This window comes from Rhinatrema bivittatum, chromosome 6 (genome assembly GCF_901001135.1).
Source record: "Rhinatrema bivittatum chromosome 6, aRhiBiv1.1, whole genome shotgun sequence".
NCBI lineage: Eukaryota > Metazoa > Chordata > Amphibia > Gymnophiona > Rhinatrematidae > Rhinatrema > Rhinatrema bivittatum.
The window spans coordinates 28,553,780-28,574,332 of NC_042620.1; the positions used below are offsets into that span (position 1 = coordinate 28,553,780).

The following is a 20,553-nucleotide window of genomic DNA, read 5'->3' on the forward strand; positions in this document are numbered from 1 at the left end:
CTAAGAAAGGGGGTTTCTCTAAAATTTCTGGACTGGCTAGTTCTCACGACAGATGCGAGTCTCCAGGGTTGGGGGGCTCACTGTCAGGATCTGACAGCGCAACAAGGGCACTGTAGTTCAGAAGAGTCTCTCTAAAACTTCAATCTGCTAGAAGCCTGGATGGTCCGGTTGGCATGCTTGCAGTTCAGCGACAAGTTGCAGGATCGAGCAGTCCGAATAATATTGTACAATGCAATGACAGTGGCCTACATCAATCGGCAGGGAGGAACCAAGAGCCAGCAAGTGTTGCAGGAAATAGACCAAGTTATAGAATGGGCGGAAGTGCATATTTAGGAGATCAAGGCCTCGCACATTGCAAGAAAAGACAATGTAGAGCAAGCAGAGTCTGGACCAAGGAGAAATGGGTATTGTCAGATGAGGCATTTCAACTGATAGTGGATTGCTGGGGCCTGCCATTTCTAGACCTGCTGGCGACCTCTCACAATGTGAAAGTTCCTTGATTCTTCAGTCGCAGGAGATATCTGAAGTCATTGGTTATCAATGCGCTTGTGCAGGAATGGCTGGAGGAAAAGCTGCTGTATGCCTTTTCCCCATGGCCCATGTTGAGCAGAATGGTTCGGAGGGTTGAGAGTCACAGAGGGATGGTGCTTCTGGTGCACTCGATTGACTCAGGAGACCATGGTAAGTGAATCTGCGAAGGCTCCTGGTAGACTCCCCCTCTGGTTTCCGGTTGCAGCAGGACCTGTTCTTCATGAAGATCCAACTCAATTTTGCTTATGGTATGGCCCTTGAGAGGGCTCACTTGCTGACGCGTGGATATTCTACTGCGGTGATTGCCACTTGGCTACGAGCAAGAAAGTTCTCTACTTCCTTAGCTTATGTGCAGGTTTGCAAGTGATTGAGGCTTGGTGTGAAGCTTGAGGTTCTTTATTTGGTTAAGATCCCACTCCTTTTGGAATTTTTGCAGGATGGATTGAATAAAGAGTTGACCCTTATTTCCTTAAAGGTGCAAGTAGCGGCTCTTGCCTGTTTCAGGGGTCAGGTGAATGGTGAATTCTTATTGGCTCATCCAGATGTGGCCCATTTTTTGAAAGAAGTGAAACATCTTTGTCCTTCCTTGAGGATTCCGGTACCCTTATTGGGTCTTAATCTGGTTTTGGATTTCTTAGCGGGTACCTATGTTTCGACCAATGCGTGGCCTTTTCTTGAGGTTACTGCCCTTAAAAACAGTGTTTCTATATCATAAGCACATCCATTATCAATCCTCTAATCCATTACAAAATAATATTATTCTAATTAATGACTGTGTATGTCATAAATATATATAAATAATAAAATATAAATTTAAAAAAAAAAAAAAAAACAGTGTTTCTTGTGGCAATTTGTTCTGCGCATCGAGTATCCAAACTACAGGCCTTGTCTTGCCGGGAGCTGTTTCTATGAGTGACTCCAGGGGCGATACAGCTGCGTACTGTTCCTTCCTTTTTGCCAAAAGTGGTCTCAGCTTTTCACTTGAATCAGTCCATTTCCCTGCTGTCTCTGGATCAAGAAAGAAGGACAGGGAAAGAGGAATATTGCCTGTTGTAATCCTTAGATGTCAAGAGACATGTCGTGAAGTATCTGTAGGTTTCTAAACCTTTCTGGAAGACGGATTGCCTGTTTATCCTCCATGGTGGAGGTAAACAGGGTGAGCCAGCTTCATGGGCTACAATAGCTTGCTGGATTAAGGAGGTAGTCACTGCCACGTGTGTGGATGCTGAAAAGCCATTACCTACTCAAGTTAGGGCTCACTCCACTAGGGCTCAGACAGTGTCATGGGCAGAAGTTAGATTGTTGTCTCCTGTTGACATTTGCTGAGCTGTGACGTGGTCCTCCTCACACACCTTTTCCAGGTATTATAAGCTGGATGTGCAGGCCCTGGAGGATGCAGCCTTTGCAAGTGCCGTTTTGACAGGACCACAGGCAGCCTCCCGCCCTGTTCTGGAGTAGCTTTGGTTCATCCCACTGTTTCTGAATTCATCCGTCTGGACGCTAAGAAATGATAAATTACTACTTACCTGATAATTTCCTTTTCTTTAGACCAGACAGATGAATTCAGCTTCCCACCCTTGGCTGCCGAATGAATGTGCTATGGTCCCCCTGCGTGGTACATGTTGCAGGGGTTCTGATAAGTGTTAGTCCAGTCCCTACACTAGTGTTCACGCATTCTTTGTCTGTGCTCAGTGTTTCCTATTGGCTGAGTACTGAAATGGTTATCTGTTATTAATCAAGTTTTTGCTAGTCTGTCCATAGTTGGCTTTTGAAGAGAATACTGGCAGGCTGATATCACTGCAGATATATATATATATAGTGATGTCAGCTTTGCTCCATCTGCTGGTGGAGGTGCATAACCCACTGGTGCTGAATTCATCTGTCTGGTCTAACGAAAAGGAAATTATCAGGTAGGTAGTAATTTCTCAATTACTTAACTGGCCAGTTTTGAATATTGACTCCTAGCAAACTCACAATTATAACACTGGCAAACAAATGCTAACTTTTACTAGCTCGGAGAAGTAATCCAAAGTCTGTTTTCCCAGAACACACACAATTATATCACTTGCAATCAAATACTAACACTGAGACTAGCACACAGTATACATAGCTAGTAATAGTTTAACCCTCCAAGAAATGTTTTTCTCAAGATTTAAGCACTCTTTCCCGACAAGTCCAATTTCCTACCAGCAGTTGAAGGTTCTGCTCTCATCACTCCCTCTGAATTGACGTTTACTCAATTCTTGCTTTCCTGACTGTGCTTCTAAGGTAATTACATCAATCAAAAATACTTGGAAAAAAAAAAAAGTCCTTTGAGGAAATCAAATTGCAAGAAGAGTAACAATTGACCCTCTCAACTAATCTCCTTTCTTTTTTCTAACAATCCTTGCCCGTTACACCTTTTCAAATCAAACACTAGTGACTAGTGGCCCAGAAACCAGGACTCTCCCATTCTCAAATCAAATAAATGACCTTGGCAAACTCACAGTTCTAACTCTGGCAAGTAAATGCTTACCTTTAGTAGCTTACAGAATGAATCCAGATTCTGTTTTCCTAGACTAAACACAGTTATAACGCTGGCAAACAAACACTCACTTGAGCTCACGTAATTAATCCAAAGTCTTATTTTCCCAGAACGCACACAGTCATAACACTTGCAATCAAATAAAACTAGCACACAATATACACTACAAGTAACAGCTGAACCCTCCAAGAAAACTTTTCTCAAGATTTAAGTGCCCTTTCCCCGCACGTCCAATTTACCAGCTGAAGATGAAGGTTCTGCCGTCAGCACTCCCTCAGTATCGCCTCATCTTGTATGTCGTCGTCACTTGCTAGACTATTTACATCTTGACCTGCTGAATGTCATACATTTTCCCTGAGCTAGTGCTGTATTTGCTCAACGGAACCCCTACGGACTTGCCGGGGGCTCGCACTATAGCAGTGTCTGTGTGGCTGTGCATAAGGCTGCATTAAATAATATTTATTGGTTGCATCAACAGCTGCCCAAATTTAGTTAACGGGCATGGTGGTGTTGGGGAAGTGAGACAAAAAGAGGGGGAGGAAAACAGAAATGCCAAGGAAAATATAAATGTAACCTACTACGGTAGCAATTTTCAAAAGCCCATTTACCTGCAGTAAAGGCTGAATTTTAAAAGCCTGACGTGTGCGTTTATTAGGGAGTGCACCAACTCGGGCATGCTAAGTGGATTTTAAGAGCTGCCGAGATAAAAGCGTATCTCCTGGAACGCTCGCCTCTCAGAAGTTTTCCAAAAGGGGTCTGGTCTGGACAGGGCTTGGGCGTTTCGGGGAGTGAACCTGAGATGTGCGGGCAAATATTTACGCCATCCGACGCGTGCCGAGGCCCCCCTGCCACGTAACTTTACTTCTGCTATGGAGGAGGTGTAAGTTAAAAAAAAAAACAAAGAAAAACAGGCAGATCTGTGGGGTTTTAAGACTCGGGGATACCGTGGGAAGTGAAGGCTATTAAACTAGGGGAGTTTGGAAGACCTATCTCTTAACTGGGTGAACTGGGGACAAACCAGTAAAACTGGGAATAGCGGCATTTGCAGGCATGTGCGGGCACCCACTTAAAATCTGGCACGTGTGCGCGCGTGTACGTGTACGCGCGCAAGTCAGAAAATAGCTGTGTCCCTCAGGCGCAGGCCGATGCGTGGGCGCCCCCGTGCACCAGTTTGAAAGTTCCCGTCCCTGTGCACTTAACACGGGTGAAAACGCTTGACAATTCAGTAGGATATACTGTAGCAATTTTGCCGTGACAGGATGTCACGTTTACATTTTCCTATGAAAATGACCCTCATGAAGTTGAATTTCAAAAGCCCTGCGCACTCCAGAACCAGGAGATACTCGCAGAAGTCGGGCCAGCAGATTTTAAAAGCCGCCCATAGATGCACATAACCTCCCCCTGCGTGCACGAGTAAAAAGTTTCTAAAAAGGGGCGGAGTCTGGGCCTAGTCTGGGCGGGGGGGGGGGGGGGGGGGTGTGAGCATGTTGGGTCCTGGCCAAGAAATGCGCCCTTAAATACTTCTGCATCCCTTGCGCGCACCAGAGACCCCTGCCGTGCAAATTTACCTCTGCTATGGAGGGCATGTAAATATGAAAAGAAAACGTTCTAGGCTAGTCAGCGGGGTTTTAAGGGTCTGGGCTAGCAGGGGGTAAGGAAGGCTATTAAACTAGAGGGGATTTGGAAGTCCTATCCCTTAACTGGGCGAACTGGGAAAAATAGCTACTGCGTCGGCACGCGTCCCTTATAAAATTCCCCCGCTTACATGGTAGAAGCAGCATTTCTGCGCACATACGCGCGTCCTTTTAAAATCGCACGCACATATACGCACACGTCCAGGCTATTTTATAACATGCGCGCATTTACGCACGCGTGTCGTAAAACGGAGGTGAACCGGAAAGCGCGCAGACGTGCGCCCGTTTAAAAAGTTACCGTCTCTCTAAATGTTTTGCGGTAGTTTACAGGCCCTGTCTAGGTGTGCTATGTACTAATCAAACAAGCCCATTGCTGTTTCAGAAGAGACTCCTCTATAAACAAGTTGAGTTATCTGTGCTAATTGAATGAGTAAATAAACTCAGCCTCTTTATGGGTTATTGCAGGGGATAAATCAGAGGGAGAAGGGAGACGCCGATTAATGTAGCAGGATCGTGCTGGCATTAATTTCATCCTGTTTAAGGACTGGGGTCTCATGCTTGCCATCAGCTTGGAAATTAAAAGTTAAATAACACTATAGAAAGGAAATGTGGGGATCCATTTCCACGAAAAGATAAAAAATCTGGCATTCTACTTGCATTCTGCGGGATCGCTGCACATGACCAGCAGGGGCTGGGTGCCCCTCTGCCTGCCTTCCTAAACCTCACCGTACCTCTGCTGCTTTGCCGTTTGGATCTTTCTGCTTTATAGCCGTAATAATGATTTTAAAGCATTTTTATAAACATGTCCTGAAAAGCTGTTTGCTACAGACTTGAATACAATAAAGGTGCTTGTGGTTCTTTCATTTTGCTATCCTTGTTCAGTATTTACATCTGTGCTTTTTCAGAGCAGGGTAACTTGGACGCTGAGACAAATCTTTTAGATGTATCAAATTATTTACCAGCAAATAAACATGACCAGTTAACTGCGGTCAAATGCACAAGACCACGCAATGGGGGATAGCTGTGGCGGTAGTTAACATGGTGACATTTCTGTAGCCTAGGGGCTAAAAAGTCAAAAAGCTGAAGACCCTGCAGTAGTCTTTATTGCTACATCACTGCACCACATTAATCCCGAGCGTAAGACGGGTGGGGATGGGAGGAAAGGGCGGTTTGAGGAAACATTTCTTTCCAAAATGCACTTCGTCTCATGTTCACAGCCTAAGGGGGAAAGGGGGGAAAAGGAAATGGCATCCTGCTGGGCCTGGCAGAGGAGGAGGGGCCTCCTAGAAAGGGAGGAGCAGAACCATCTGTGCCGCACGGCACCCCCACGCGAGGCCGCAGCCGTGGTTGTTTCCCCGCGTCCGGATAAGAGACCCCCCCCACCCTACATTTCAGAAAGGAATAATGGGGATCCCAGTGACACAAAGGAAGGAGCACAGAGTGGCTGAAACAAATATTTATTTCTGGATTGCGGATTTACCAAAAGAGAAATCTGTATTCTGTGTCAGATGCGTTTTCTTACACAAGTGCCTCATTAAAGACTTTTATGTTGGAACACCAATCACGCGTCCTTGTGATTCCTTTAAATGCAACTTGGGGTCATTGACAAACGTAATGCCTTTGGACCTGCCCCTTCCCTCCCCCCATCACCACCATGAAGAATCCACTGTATGGGGCTGGAAGTGACTGTGACTTAGCCCTCAATAATTTTCCTAACTTACCCTGCGAATTTTAAAGCGTTCCCCGTGTTCAGGGTTACACTTAGCATGCGCAGACAGCCCAAAACGGGACATGTTCCAACCCAAGCAATGTCAACGGTGGCTTCTCATCATACATAATTCCTAGAACACTTTTCTTCTTTGTGTGGGCGGGAGGGATTTTTTCCAGGAGTATGGCCTCTTGGCACCTGATGCCTCCAAGAATTCATTAGTCCCTTAAGACTGAGATGCTTGTTTGTAGCGCATAAGGTCAGGATTTAACCTCAAAAACCCCGGAGGAAATGGGACCACGCCACGATTAAGACGGCTTCAAAGCTCTTCAGAAGTGTAGCTGAGCGTTTGCAACTGTGGCCTGTGAAATATGAAATCACTGACACCTCCGTGACCTAGAATTCCTACCAAAATAAAAACCTCTCTGCTTTTGCTGCTGTTTTTAGTTCGAGGGATGCTTCAAAGCCTATTCTCGGTTGGAGAACTTGAAGACGCACCTGCGGTCCCACACCGGGGAGAAGCCATACGTGTGTGAGCATGAAGGCTGCAACAAGGCATTTTCCAACGCTTCAGACCGGGCCAAACACCAGAACAGAACTCACTCCAATGAGGTAAAGCTTTCCTTGCTGCAGAACGCAGCCTTTTCTAATTCCTTTTCTTCACTTTAATTTTGCTGACGACGTGCACTTTCCTCACTCGGTCGACATGAAATAAAAGCCATAAGGAAAGAAAAAGGGGACCCTGCCTACAGTTTTATTCTGAGGCCGGGCCAGACCACACTGGCTTCTACTTTTATATGAAAGCTGCTTTTTGCAAAACCAGCAGCAGATGTTGAGATGCGGCAGTCTGCGCTGAAGACTCCAGCTGCTGTTCATTGAGCTAGAAACACGGTAGGTGACACCTGAAAAAAGATCTACAGGCCCATCCAGCCTGCCCAGTTATTCCTGCCCTCACTGCTAAGGACGTCCGAGCTGCCGTGCTTTTACCGTCATCGCATGCAAGATATTTCGCCTTATCCACTCTGCACCCTCTTGGGCAGATGAACCTGCAGGATCTTCTTATCTAGTTCACATCCCGCATGTCTCCTTTCCCATCTCTAACCAGGAAGCTTTGTAATAACAGCTATCAGCACTAGCATGTCTGTTGCCTGATCATCCATCCTCTTTTGTATCCATAGCCTTGCCACCACTAACCTGCTGCACTGAGCCTGTCAACAGAGCCCCTCAACAGGACATCTAGCTGTCATTGTACCTGCAGCCTGCCAGTCAGACCCAGTTGCCATGAGTTAATCCCTAAGTCTCATGTCCTGGGGCTTTTGGTGCATGCCCTGCATCGCGTTGGTAGCCCTTCTCTGGACCACTTCCAATCTGTTTATATCCTTAAGAACACAAGTCGATCCATGGTCCGTCAAGCTCAACATCCAGTCTCCAGCAGTGGCCAGTCCGGGTGGTCTGGAAGCACCCGGCGGATCCCGATATGAAAGTCTCTGTTTCCTGCTGCTGTCCCCAAAAATTGAGAGATGGAGAAACCACAAAGTCTATCTGGCTAATAATTATGAGTTTTGTATTCAAAGGCATTTAGCTGGATGACTTCTGAGATATCCGGTTAAATGCTGATGTTTGAATGTCTAGGGCACATGGCCAGATAAGTCCTTCTCTGGCCAGAATTTAGTCAAATAAAAAGGAGGTGTAAAGTTGTCCAGCTGACTTGACCAATATTACCATGTGTGGCTCGGCACAAGTTGTAGCCAGATAACCTGGGACATAACTAGCTATAGTCCAAAATATAGCCAGTTAGATAAATGCAATTGCCATTTAAAAGAATGTGCCATTTGGGTCTCCCAGCCTGATTTCTAGACCCCCCCTATTCAATATTTTAGAAAGTCTCTTGATGGCCGAGCCCCCAACACACACACACACGTACACACACTGCTCTAATTATTAGTACTTTCTTTTTTTAATGATGGTTTCACTTTTCACTTTCGGCACCAGTCTCCTCACCCTCTCCCCAGTAAATCTGATGATTAAAAGAAGTCTCACTCCCCCACCCCAATTCCAACCCTTTCACCTCCCAGGACCTTCTTGAACCCAGGAGCCCTCATTTCTCGTGGCAGGATCCCGGTAGGTCGCCATCCTGGCTGCTTCCAGCGTTGCTCTGGCAGCAGTGCTAGAAGGTATAAACTACCATAGGAGCAGCGCCTTGTCTCACTGTTTTGCTACATGGAAATCACTAGAACATAATCACCCTGAGGTCTCTTTCCTGCTTTACGGTCATCACTATCTAGCACCCCCCCCCCCCCCCATCGTGTGCTATTCCCTTGGCTTTCTGCTTTCCAGCTGCAGAACTCTGCATTTTGTAGTATGGACACTTAGCTTTCTTAAGTCTCTCCTCATACTGTTCTCTCCCTCGGGTGTGTTCACTTTGTTGCGGATCTTAGTGTCATCCACAGAAAGACAAAACTTTCCTCCTAATCCCTCTGCACCATCACTCACAAAGCTATTATTGACTGGAGCTGGCCCTACTACTGATTCCTGAGGCGCTCTACTCGTCACCTTCCTTGCCTCAGAGTGGAATTCCTTTTACCTCCATGCTCTGCTGTCTGTCCCTCAATCAGTTTATAAAGTTCACTATGTAAGACCCCCCCCCCTCGCCTAGACTTCTCAGTTTATTTATAAACCTCTTATAAGGGACAGTATCAGAAGCTTTGTTAAAATCCAACTTCACCATGTTCAGTGTTCACCGCTGGTCTAATTATCTTGCCACTCGGTCAAAGTAATTAATCTGATTTAATTAATCTGGCATAAGCTCCATCTCTTAAAATCATGCTGTCTCAGATCCTGCAACCTACTGGATTCAAGATGCTTAGGGGCGGATTTTAAAAGCGCGAATAGCCTACTTTTGTTTGCGCTCCAGGCGCAAACAAAAGTACGCTGGATTTTAGTAGATACGCGCGGAGCCGCGCGTATCTGCTAAAAACCTGGATCGGCGCGCGCAAGGCTATGGATTTTGTATAGCCGGCGCGCGCCGAGCCGCACAGCCTACCCCCGTTCCCTCCAAGGCCGCTCCGAAATCGGAGCGGCCTCGGAGGGAACTTTCCTTTGCCCTCCCCTCACCTTCCCCTCCCTTCCCCTACCTAACCCACCCGCCCGGCCCTGTCTAAACCCCCCCTTACCTTTGTCGGGGGATTTACGCCTCCCGGAGCCCCGCGCGTCAGCGGGCCTCCTGCGCGCCGGGCCGCGACCTGGGGGCGGGTCCGGAGGGCGCGGCCACGCCCCCAGGCTGCCCCGGGCCGTAGCCATGCCCCCGGACCCGCCCCCGGAACGCTCCCGACACGCCCCGAAAATGCCGCGTGGTTCGGGCACGCCCCCCGACACGCCCCCTCCGAAAACCCCGGGACTTACGCGAGTCCCGGGGCTCTGCGCGCGCCGGTAGGCCTATGTAAAATAGGCTTCCCGGCGCGCAGGGCCCTGCTAGCGTAAATCCGCCCGGTTTTGGGCGGATTTACGCGAGCAGGGCTCTTAAAATCCGCCCCTTAGTGTTTAACATGTAAGAGCTAAAGATGAGTCTTTTATACAACCCCAAGACAGTGTTTTCCAGAGTTTTGCTACTTTACATAACTGTTGTTTCCCAGAAAAGCTTTATGCTTATTTCTTATCCTAATTCACTGCTTTGGGCTACTTATCAATCATAACATACTGCATTGTTATCTACAAAACCTCCCCTCTTGACCTCAGGATCCCATTGCAGCTGTATTCATCCTCCCGTCCTCTAAGATCTGCACAAAGAGGCTCTCTAAAAACCCCTCCAATCAAAACTTTTTCAAATAAAAGAGCCTTCTCCACAGCCGGCCCGAACCACTGGAACTCTCTCCCTTCAGACCTTAGGCTCGAACAATGCCCAATTACCTTCAAAAAAAGACTCAAGACTTGGCTTTTCACCCAAGCCTACGCCTGACTTTGACTTTACTCACTCCTACCCACCCTGTCAATTCTTTATGTCTCCCATTGCTTAATAATCCTAGATGCAATAGCAATTTTCTCTAGCCAACAATTGATCGCCTGTTACATGTTTGATCATAATCTCTTGTATTTTTGATTTCTGTTATTTAAAATGATCTATTTCATAATGAGTTTAAAATGAGTTATATCCTAGTTCTTCATTTCCTTGTTCTCTGTAAGACTGTCGTTTAAGTCATTTCAATGTTATATGTAAACCGAAGTGATTAGTAACTTTGTTACTAGAACCTCGGTATATAAAAAATGTTAAATAAATAAAAATAAATAAATTGTATTTAGATTTTTTTCTCTCATTTGTAATTTAAGACTTGCAGAAACTAAATGCATGCACTTTAATGAGGTTGATAAAGCTCTTGCAAAATGCAGTATTTCAGCCAAAAGCAGGCCAGCAACAATGCACTGTGAATGAGCGTTATCTTTCTCCTCTTGCTAGAAACCCTATGTCTGCAAAATCCCTGGCTGTACAAAGAGGTACACGGACCCCAGCAGCCTCAGGAAACACGTAAAGACGGTCCATGGGCCCGAAGCCCACGTCACAAAAAAGCAACGCAATGATGTTCACCCTCGGCCTCCTCCGCCCAAGGGAAATGGGGACAATGAAGCAAGCGCCAAGCAGAGCAGCCGGGTTTCAGGAGAGCACGCAGAAGCCAACGGCACCTCCAGAGGCCTGGAGGACTGCTTGCAGCTCAAAACAGTAAAGACTGAGAATTCCATGGTAAGCTACCAGCCATGCAAAATTACACTTTGCTTTTTGGAAAAAAAATAGAGCTTCTACTACCCAGGCTGACCAGAACTAGGGATGCTGCGGAAGCAGCATTCACTGACCCTGGGGGGTCAGATTCAGGCCCATGAACACAGGGTTGCATGGCACTGGCCGAGAACTGTCAATCAGATGAAGATGAGTTGGGAGAAAATACAAAACACCCGGTTAGGTACAAATGAAGGTTCATGGTGCTACCCTGATTTAGATTGCGTTGGAAGCCCAATGGAGCAGGAGGAAACAGCCAGCCACCGCCCCTCCCTCCCCCCCTGCCTAAAATAAAAGAATAAGAATAGTGTCTTATTCCCTGTACATTGCATTTATGACAGAAGCCTAGAGCATGTTTTTTTATGTCATCCCTGGACAAAGGGAGAGCATCTATTGTGTGTAAGTGACATACTTACATTGAACCTTCTACGCAATAGGGCTGGTCAGAAAAAGAGCAGGACATGAACATGACCTGCAGAATTCATTTGCCTAGTCTAGTTTAGGGCAAAATAATATTTTATGAGCACTGAAAGACTTAACACTGCAAAACCGAGGGTACCAAAGGAGTGTGCACTGTGCTAGTGGAATTGGAAGCCCACTGAATTACCGTTTAACTTTCACCTGGAAGGAGCCACTGTGCCTTTACTCCCAATATCCGTCAATCCCTCACCTTCATAACCCTCCTAGCATGGTGCCCGTCTCACAAAGTGGAGGGGCTTCACAGTTTCTAGTGGAGAATAAGTCTTGACCCCCCATCCGAATGCAACTAGCTCTCTGCTGGCCTTGATTTTGTCTTTTTCTCACTGTTTTACTAGACTTAGTTTTTCTGCTAATACTATCTGTTTCCTAATAACCTTTTGCTTGTTTCTGCTTTCTTCCTTTCTTGTACCTTCCTAAGGACAGTCGGTACTAAGGTGAGCCATGAAAATTATTGGTCTTAAAACAAACCAAAAAAAAAAAAAAAGAAGAGGCAAAGTTAGTTAGCCGAAAGACAAACTTTCAAACGTGAAATATCTAATAAGAGTAAGTTATACGTTAATAACAGACTGCATGGCTACTACCTGCCTAAGATGTGAATCATGGGTTTTAAAATGTAGACGTTGCTTTCTTCTGTCAACAAACATTGTCAGACTAATTTTTATAGTTCAGGCAAACCAAATAGCAGTGTAACATTGCAGTGATACTGAACTGTCCATTAGTTACTATCACAAGGCTGAGTGAGGACATCAGATTTTTACCTTTATTCATGAAGTTGATGACAAGGCTTAGAATTGTGAAAATGTGTCACCCGTACTTCCATCCCAATACAGAATTTCCTACCTTAATGTTCCATTGAAACCACTGAGGTATGAATATGAGATTAGAGAAACTAAGAGCCTTGCTGTCTATCTTATTCACATCAGTGAGGTTGCAGGAAATACTGCAGACAAAAGAAAAATCCCAGCTGTTCATACGGTGGTCCAGGTTTGTCCTGCAACCTGGTGTTGTTCATTGTGATGGAAAGTAAAACCCCCTTCCGTGTCTGTGCTTTCCCAGATGTATCAGTCCAGCCCTGGTGGCCAGTCATCATGCAGCAGTGAACCATCACCTCTTGGCAGTACCAACAACAATGACAGTGGAGTAGACCTCAACATGCAGAGTGGGGGGAGCCTGGGAGACCTGACCGCATTAGATGACGGCGCTCCTGTGGTGGACTCTACGGTTTCATCTGGCACGTCAACATTCAGCCTCCAGCTGAGGAAACACACGGCGACCATGCAAAAACTGGAACAGCTCAAGAAAGACAAGCTGAAGACAGTCAAGGATTCCTGCTCTTGGGTGTGCCCAGCTCCGCAAAACAGAATCGCCAAGCTCCCTGCCATATTGGGCAACGGTACGTTTACACTTCAGGGAGAAAGGTGTGCCCTTTGGGGTAGGTCATCAAAAGCCATTTAGACAGATAACTGAAAAGGTGTCTGTCTAAATGGCTTCTCCGCAATATTTGACAACTTATCCAGGTAAATTCTAGCTAGACAACTCTATATACGTTATCTGGATAGAATTTGCCAGATAGGTGTATCTAGCTAACTTATCTAGCCACTTAGAGGCTGAATATGGACCCCTCTGTGTATTGCCCTGGCTTTCAAACATACACATGGTAAGTAGTAGTCTTGAACAAGTTACAACATTTACCGCCAAGTCATTGATTTCTAAAATTCATTAGCCGGCTTCCTTACGATTCCACTGCCCCTCTCAGGCAGCCATGTTTAGAGCAGGATCACAAATGACCTTGCACAAAAAAGAATCTTAAGTGGCTCTCGCAATGTGTGTACTGTCATTTGTGATGATATTAACCATCACAGACCAAACAGATCCAGTGAGTGCAGGCTAATTTGTGACTTGCTTGCCGACATGACCATCTCTAGAGGTTAAGAGGGCAATTTCCAGAGTCTTATACCCAGATGAACATCTATCTACCCAGGTCAATTGACTGTGAATATTGCCTGCCTTCAGTCCTGTGCAAAGCACTGCATGCATGCTTTTAGCCAGTGGTGTTTCCAGTGGCGCGTTTAGGTTGGGGAGGAAAATGAAGCATTATCAAATCTACATATGTTTTTTTCCATTGAAATTTCACCTACGCAAGGAGCAGGTGCAAAGTCTGTGGGGTACATTGTAAAAGAATTTTCAAACTGAAAAAGCACTATCCAGCATGTACTTTCCTTTTGAAAGTGCCTGTGGACTTTGTGCCTAGGTAGAGAATTTGAAAATTGCACGCTACCTAGAGAAATTACCCAGCAGCAACTTAGAATTTAAAAAAATGATGATGTACAAATTGTTTCATTGTTTTGGGTTGGTTTTTTTTTTCATTTTACATTGATGTCAATGAGGGAAAGCCTCATTGCCTTTACTATAAAAAAAAAACAAAAAACAGGCCAGTGGCCCAGGACCAACACGAGACCCGTACAAGGGCAGCAGTGAGGCCCAGGTCTAGGCCCAGGCCTATATCCAGGCCCAATGCCAGGGTTCAGCCCAAGGGTGGGTCCCATCACTAAGGTCCAGGCCTGGGCTTAGACAGACTAACCGTTTGAATGTGGACCTCTATGGTTCTTTCACTATCCATGCCCCACACATCCTTAGTGACTCTAGATCTCTCTCACCATTATTGCTGTTTAGCCAATAGGAACTCACGTACCATAATGCAAGAGGAGAGGTGTAGCTATAAGTGGAAAATTCTGGGGTAGCCATAGTTAAATTTGATCCTCAAGAAAAGATCCTTGAATGTATTTTGCTGCTAATTCGAATGAATAAGGGTAGTATAAGATTATTATTTATCTCTCTTGAATGGGTGGTACTGCTGATTTAATATTGCCTTAATTCATAATACACAACTATATTTAATTTAAAAATTGTGCAGCATGATCTAGAGGCCATCTGCATTCCCAAGGCCAAAGCAACATTCCTGAGGTAATGAGTAATATAGACCTCCAACTTAGCTGACAATGCCTTTCTGAATTCTTGGTTTAGTTTTAGTATAGTTCAACTGGGATTCAAACACAGATCAAACAAGGATAATGATAGGCCTGTACAGTCAAAAGACCAACTGCAAGAATTATGGGAGGCAATGACTCAAGAATAATCAGGCTGTGGACATGCGCTGGTTGAATACAAGCTCTTGTGGTTACTTGCCTGAAGCCACCTGCTCAGTTGATTTCTTCCTGCAGGTCAATTATATAGAGCATAAAAAATAAAAGCAACACACTTGCTACAGTAATAGCAATTGTTCCATGTCAATCTGTTATTGATCTGAAAATCCCTTTAAATCTTTTTACTAATGGAGCACTTTTTTTTTCTGTCCCTTACAGGTTCATTGCTGGAAAATAATGGCGGTTCAACTGCCACCCTGCCTAATCTTAGAATAACGGAGCTGTCTGTTAATGAAGTCACAATGCTAAATCAACTCAACGAACGCCGTGATAGTGCAACGAGCACCATCAGCTCGGCATACACTGTCAGCCGCAGGTCATCAGGCATTTCTCCTTACTTTTCTAGCCGCCGTTCCAGTGAAGCCTCTCAGTTTGGAGGCCGACCAAATAATGTGAGCTCTGCAGATTCGTACGACCCCATTTCTACAGATGCATCACGTAGATCAAGCGAAGCCAGCCAGTGTAGTGGCGTGCCAGGTCTTCTTAACCTCACACCAGCTCAGCAATACAGGCTAAAAGCTAAATATGCTGCAGCCACTGGTGGCCCTCCACCAACTCCCCTACCTAATATGGAAAGAATGAGTTTGAGGAACAAGATGTCTCTTCTTGATGGACCAGAGTCTGCTTTGCCTCCATTCTATCCACCTTCTGGACCAAGACGCTGTAGTGACAGTGGTACATGTGGCTATGTGGCATCAACAATGTTTCCACAGGAGGTTCCAGGAAACAGTACAAGACGTGCAAGTGACCCTGTAAGGAAGCCAACTGTTGAACCATTGCCTGTTCCAAGAGTTCAACGTTTCAACAGCATGAGCAACATGAATCCACTCTGTACACCATATGTCATGGACAGAAGGAATTTTGCCCTTCAGAACTACACACATTCTGATAGTAGTATTTACAGACATATCTATTCCCCACGGCCCCCCAGTATTAGTGAAAATATTGCTGTGGAAGCAATATTGAGTAATGCAGATGGCCATGGTGTAGAGGATGACATTATGCTGCCCGACGATGTAGTGCAATATATCAAATCTCAGAACAATAGAACTGCTGAAGAAAATAACCCAGAGTACAATAACCAAACACAGAACTTCCAAGGCAGCATGAAAATGCAAAATCAAAATTTGCACAGTCAGCGCAGAATGGCTGTGACTGATGGAAATATGAACCATTCTGGTTCAATGATGGCAGAGTGCCAAATTGGCCTTGAAGCTCCTTCAAACATAAGTAAAAATAACATGCCAGTCCAGTGGAATGAAGTTAGCTCAGGTTCCGTTGATGTTACGTCTAACTTGTCAAAGCAACAGTTTTCTCAAGGAAATTTAACTGTTGTCCAACAGAAACAGAATTTTGGTCAGTATCAGAATTTTAATCAGCAGATGTCGCAGATAAATCAAAACAATATGAATATAACTCAGCAGAATTTTGTTCAAAGGAACCAAATTACAAATGCACAAAGACAAAATTATATGCAGCAAAGGCAACAACAAATAAATCAGTGTCTTAATACCAACCCAGAAACAAGCCCACATCACAGATATGCCCAGGCTCAGCAAATGCTAAGCCCGAATACAATCAATAGGGATCAAAACCACCAGCTTTCTCCTTCATGTAGTAACATGGTAGTCAAGCCTGGAAATCATGTCCATACTCAGCAAATTAATGCTATCACCAATCCATCTTTAATGGTCACCTGCAATAGAGAACATATAATGCCAAACCAAGCTGTTAATGAACTTGCTCTAGAAAATGATTCATCTCAGTCAAATCACATGAACTTTTCATTAAATCAAGAAGGCTTTCATCAAACCACTTCCGTAATGGCCTTAAATCACCAAAACTGTATACTTCCTCAGCAGAATATGATGGGGTCAACTGGACAGACCTTCACTCATGGAATGGTACAACAACCACGGCCTCCAGTTGGTCCAAGTCCAGTGAACCGACATCGAGTACTACACTCAGTACAGCAGATGGGATACTTGGGAAGTCAACATCCCTTGAGCAATATGAGTCCAGGCCAGACAACAGCAGATGCTGCGCCCAAAACAAGTGGTCTGGTATCAACACAGCCTCTTCAATGTGCGAATAATGTAAGAGAAAATAATTTGACGTATTATTCTGGTCAAATCCACATGTATGAACAAAATGGAAACTTTGATAATCATGTGGAATGCCCAACAAGACAGCAACATGTCAAAGCAGCCACCATGCCATCTCCAGGAGTAAATCAGGTCTCAAGTACAGTGGATTCACAGGTTTTGGAACAGCCTCCTGCAATAGATTTTGACGCTATCATGGATGATGGTGACCATGCGAGCCTGATGTCAGGAACTCTGAGCCCCAGCATCCTACAGAATCTCTCCCAGAACTCCTCACGCCTTACAACACCACGGAACTCTGTGGCATTGCCACCCATCTCACATGGGATAAGCAATATGGCAATAGGAGACATGAGTTCCATGTTAACAACTCTGGCTGAAGAGAGTAAATTCCTTAACTTGATGTCTTAATGTAAAGCAAAATGGTGCAGAAGTGTTCAAGGAATGCTACACAAAATGGTGTATGAATGTGCATTTTAGAAATAATTTCTCTAGGGTAGATTTTGGACAAATATTAAGTACATTAGAGGGATTCAGATCTTCCATGTCTGTACAGACAGTTAACGTGACTGGTGTGTAATTATATTATTATTGTCTTTTTTTTAAGAGCACTGATAAATGCCAAATCAGGCTGAAATAATGCATAAGAACAATTTGTCCTTCTGTGTAAATAGCACAAATGTATTTTTGCCATGGATTATGTTTGTTTGTTTTTTTGTCCTAATATTAGTTAACCATGTGTTTTGTGTCAGAAGTATTTTTAACTTGACCTGCTCTAGGATACAAATGGTGGTACACATTTGATATGAATACAAAAGCCATAATGTGTTTTCTGCTGTGCAAAAATTTTAGTTTGTAGTTATTTGTTTTAGTCAAACAAAATTATAGTTCGTGCAGTATTATTTTATGGATTTAGTCCTTCATAAGTACTGTATCATACAACATGATAGAAAGCATCAGCTCAAGACAGCTTATCAGAAGAGTGCCTTACTAAGTTTTAATGGTAAGAAAGGCATCTGTATCACTAAACAGCTAGGTGTTGCCAGAAATGTATGTGACATTAATATGCATTTTTTAAAGCATTGTATTTGTATAAATGTTTGGAAGATGTATTTAAGGTATGATAATCCACATATATGTCGGCTTTTGTTGTGCTTATAAGATAGCATATTCAAGACACCATGACTTTTACGATGTATTTCTTTTAATGATGGTAAGATGGGGAAAGACCAAAAAATATTTTAGCACTGACCTGTAGACGACTTATGTGGTGCAGACCTTGACTTTCTGAAACAGTTCACTGGGGTTTGGATGACGTTATGCAGAATTCACTACCGAAGCCTCACTAGAATCTTTGGTTCAAGTTGACCTGCGCAGGCATTTTGCTCTCGCAATAGTCCGAATTGAGCAGTGCTTCTAATTACAGTGCTAACACCTGTTATAAGTGGGAAAGTTTCCCCCACTTGCAAATGTCACGTTCAGTTCATAACATCATTTTTTATTTTAACATATAAGAATAAAATCCTTACGGTGCATTAAGAACATAGTTATCTTTGCAGGCAAATGGAGAAGACCGGGTGCTCGCCTGGGAGAAAAATTCTAGAGTAAAGCAAGTTGTGCTCTACCCTCCCAAGTGCAAAATCCTTTTACTGTCCTTTAAGTATTGATATAATATGCAAATGTCTTCCATTTCACCCACAAAATCGACAGTGCCAAAAATGAGCAATAAGAACTTCAATTAATATAAATAACTTCAATAGGATGCAAGGGTCACGGTGACGCCATCAAAGAGAAAGTCATTCTCCAGTGATAATGGCTTCTGAAAGGATGATAATGTCTTCATGCCTTTGTACTATGCAGGTACTTAAAGTGTAAAAAGTGTTTGTTTGTTTGTTTTTAAATCAGTCACCTAGGCAGATCTTACCTGTAAATTACAGACCATCCCACATGGGGCAGCAGAAAGATCTTGAAACTATTTTGTGCCAGTGAAAGTTGTCAGATTGGCAGAAGAGCCTCCATCTCTACCCAGATCAAGTATAGCTTGTGCGGGCATCCTGCAAACCTCTACGACAGCGGTTGAATCCTATTCAAGTGGAACCATTGCTAGACACGGTGCATGGCTTATTTTGCTTGCCCGTTAAGTCCTTGACAATGCAGAGTGACAGAAGCCACCTGGGATGGTGGCTTTCCCAAATCAGGACAACCTTCCCTTGGTGGTATGGCTGCTTTAAGCTCATACGTATACTGGATATCTCTAGTTCTCATGAGTCTTACCATTCTTGTCTGTACAGTGAACTCCTTCTGTAATGATGGCACCATTATAGATTATCCAGTGATACGTTTTGCAGTAGTAAATAGTTAATGGTGCCAAAATTCTCAGCTTATTGTGCTGCTTCAAAACTTTCAAATGAGAGCAGTCCACCATGTATGTCAATCACCGACTGCCTGTACAATCCACCCAGGGAATAGAAGCTCTTTGGGAGTCCTCAATTTACGCTATTCTATTTTCCTTGATTTTATTTTAGGAAAGAAATATCTGGGTGTTCTCGGTTTATTCATTAAAATCCTATAGTATTACGATAACCAGTCCAAACCTGTATATATTCTGTCTAGGAGGCAGCATTACTAAATGTAGGTAAATCAGTCTGTCCAGTTTATACCTTAAGAGCATTTTTAGACGTTTTCTACGCCATATAAATTGATAACGTGCTGAACTTGTACATATATGTCTTTTGTACATTAAAACCAGTGGTTTTTCATAAGTCGTATTGTTGGTCACTTCTTGTTTTTTGCAGTGTTCAGTACACAGTGGCAGTACTGTCTGTGTTATTCTGTTCTGCAGATTTCAGTACAGTCCTTCACCCTAATAACATAACTGTGGATCGTCCCTTGCTATCCAATGCAATACTTTTTTGGAGGGGGGATCTGGCAGTTTCCTCCCGTTCCTTTGGGTCTCCAGCTTAATCGGAACCAATCTCTGTTAGGCTATGGTGCCAAGAGCCCCCATTTGCAAGTTACCCTAGGGAATTTCCACCTATTTTACATCCCTTTCTAACATACTTAGTCCAATGGTTGCGGTGACAGCTCTTAGATGCGCGCCACGAATGGGGGCTCCTGCCAGAAGTTTGCCATGATGGGGCCTTAAGGTGCTTCCGAAGACTGGGGCTCCATCCCACCCTCCCACACCACAGGAGGCTATGAACGCTGCCATCTGTGGCATCCCAACCAGCCCAGGGAGTGGGAGACCTGACCCTGGTACATTGCAATATTTTTAATTCAGTAAGGGACCCTTTCACAACAAGGCTGATTTTCAAAGAGTTTAGGTGCCCAAACTGTCCCTTTCAAATGTTTACTAGGGCTGAGTGCCTACATTTAGGATTCTACATTTGGGAGTGTAAGAAGTAGGTGGCTTCTGGGGACGGAGTTAGGGTGCGGAAAAACAGTTAGATGCTTAGCACTGATTTTCAGCACCTGACTTAGGAGCCTAAACCTAGGCAAATGAATAGCAGAACATAAATTTAGAAACCTACATTTCAGATTCCTAAATTTAGGTGAATTTTCATCTGAGAACTTAGAGGCCGATAATCCAAAAAGCTGAGCTGC

At 44.3% G+C, this 20,553-nt stretch overlaps 1 protein-coding gene across 1 annotated transcript in view; it reads left to right on the forward strand.

Moving 5' to 3' along the window:
• The window catches only part of GLI2 (GLI family zinc finger 2), a 465,629-nt gene extending 445,923 nt beyond the window's left edge, over positions 1 to 19,706 (forward strand). Inside the window, exons 11-14 of the mRNA XM_029605177.1 lie at positions 6,845 to 7,009; positions 10,848 to 11,129; positions 12,699 to 13,035; positions 15,005 to 19,706. Coding sequence (XP_029461037.1) covers positions 6,845 to 7,009; positions 10,848 to 11,129; positions 12,699 to 13,035; positions 15,005 to 17,361 — 3,141 coding nt within the window. The 3' untranslated portion in view covers positions 17,362 to 19,706. The remainder of the gene's footprint in view (positions 1 to 6,844; positions 7,010 to 10,847; positions 11,130 to 12,698; positions 13,036 to 15,004) is intronic.
• The last annotated feature ends 847 nt before the right edge of the window (positions 19,707 to 20,553 follow it).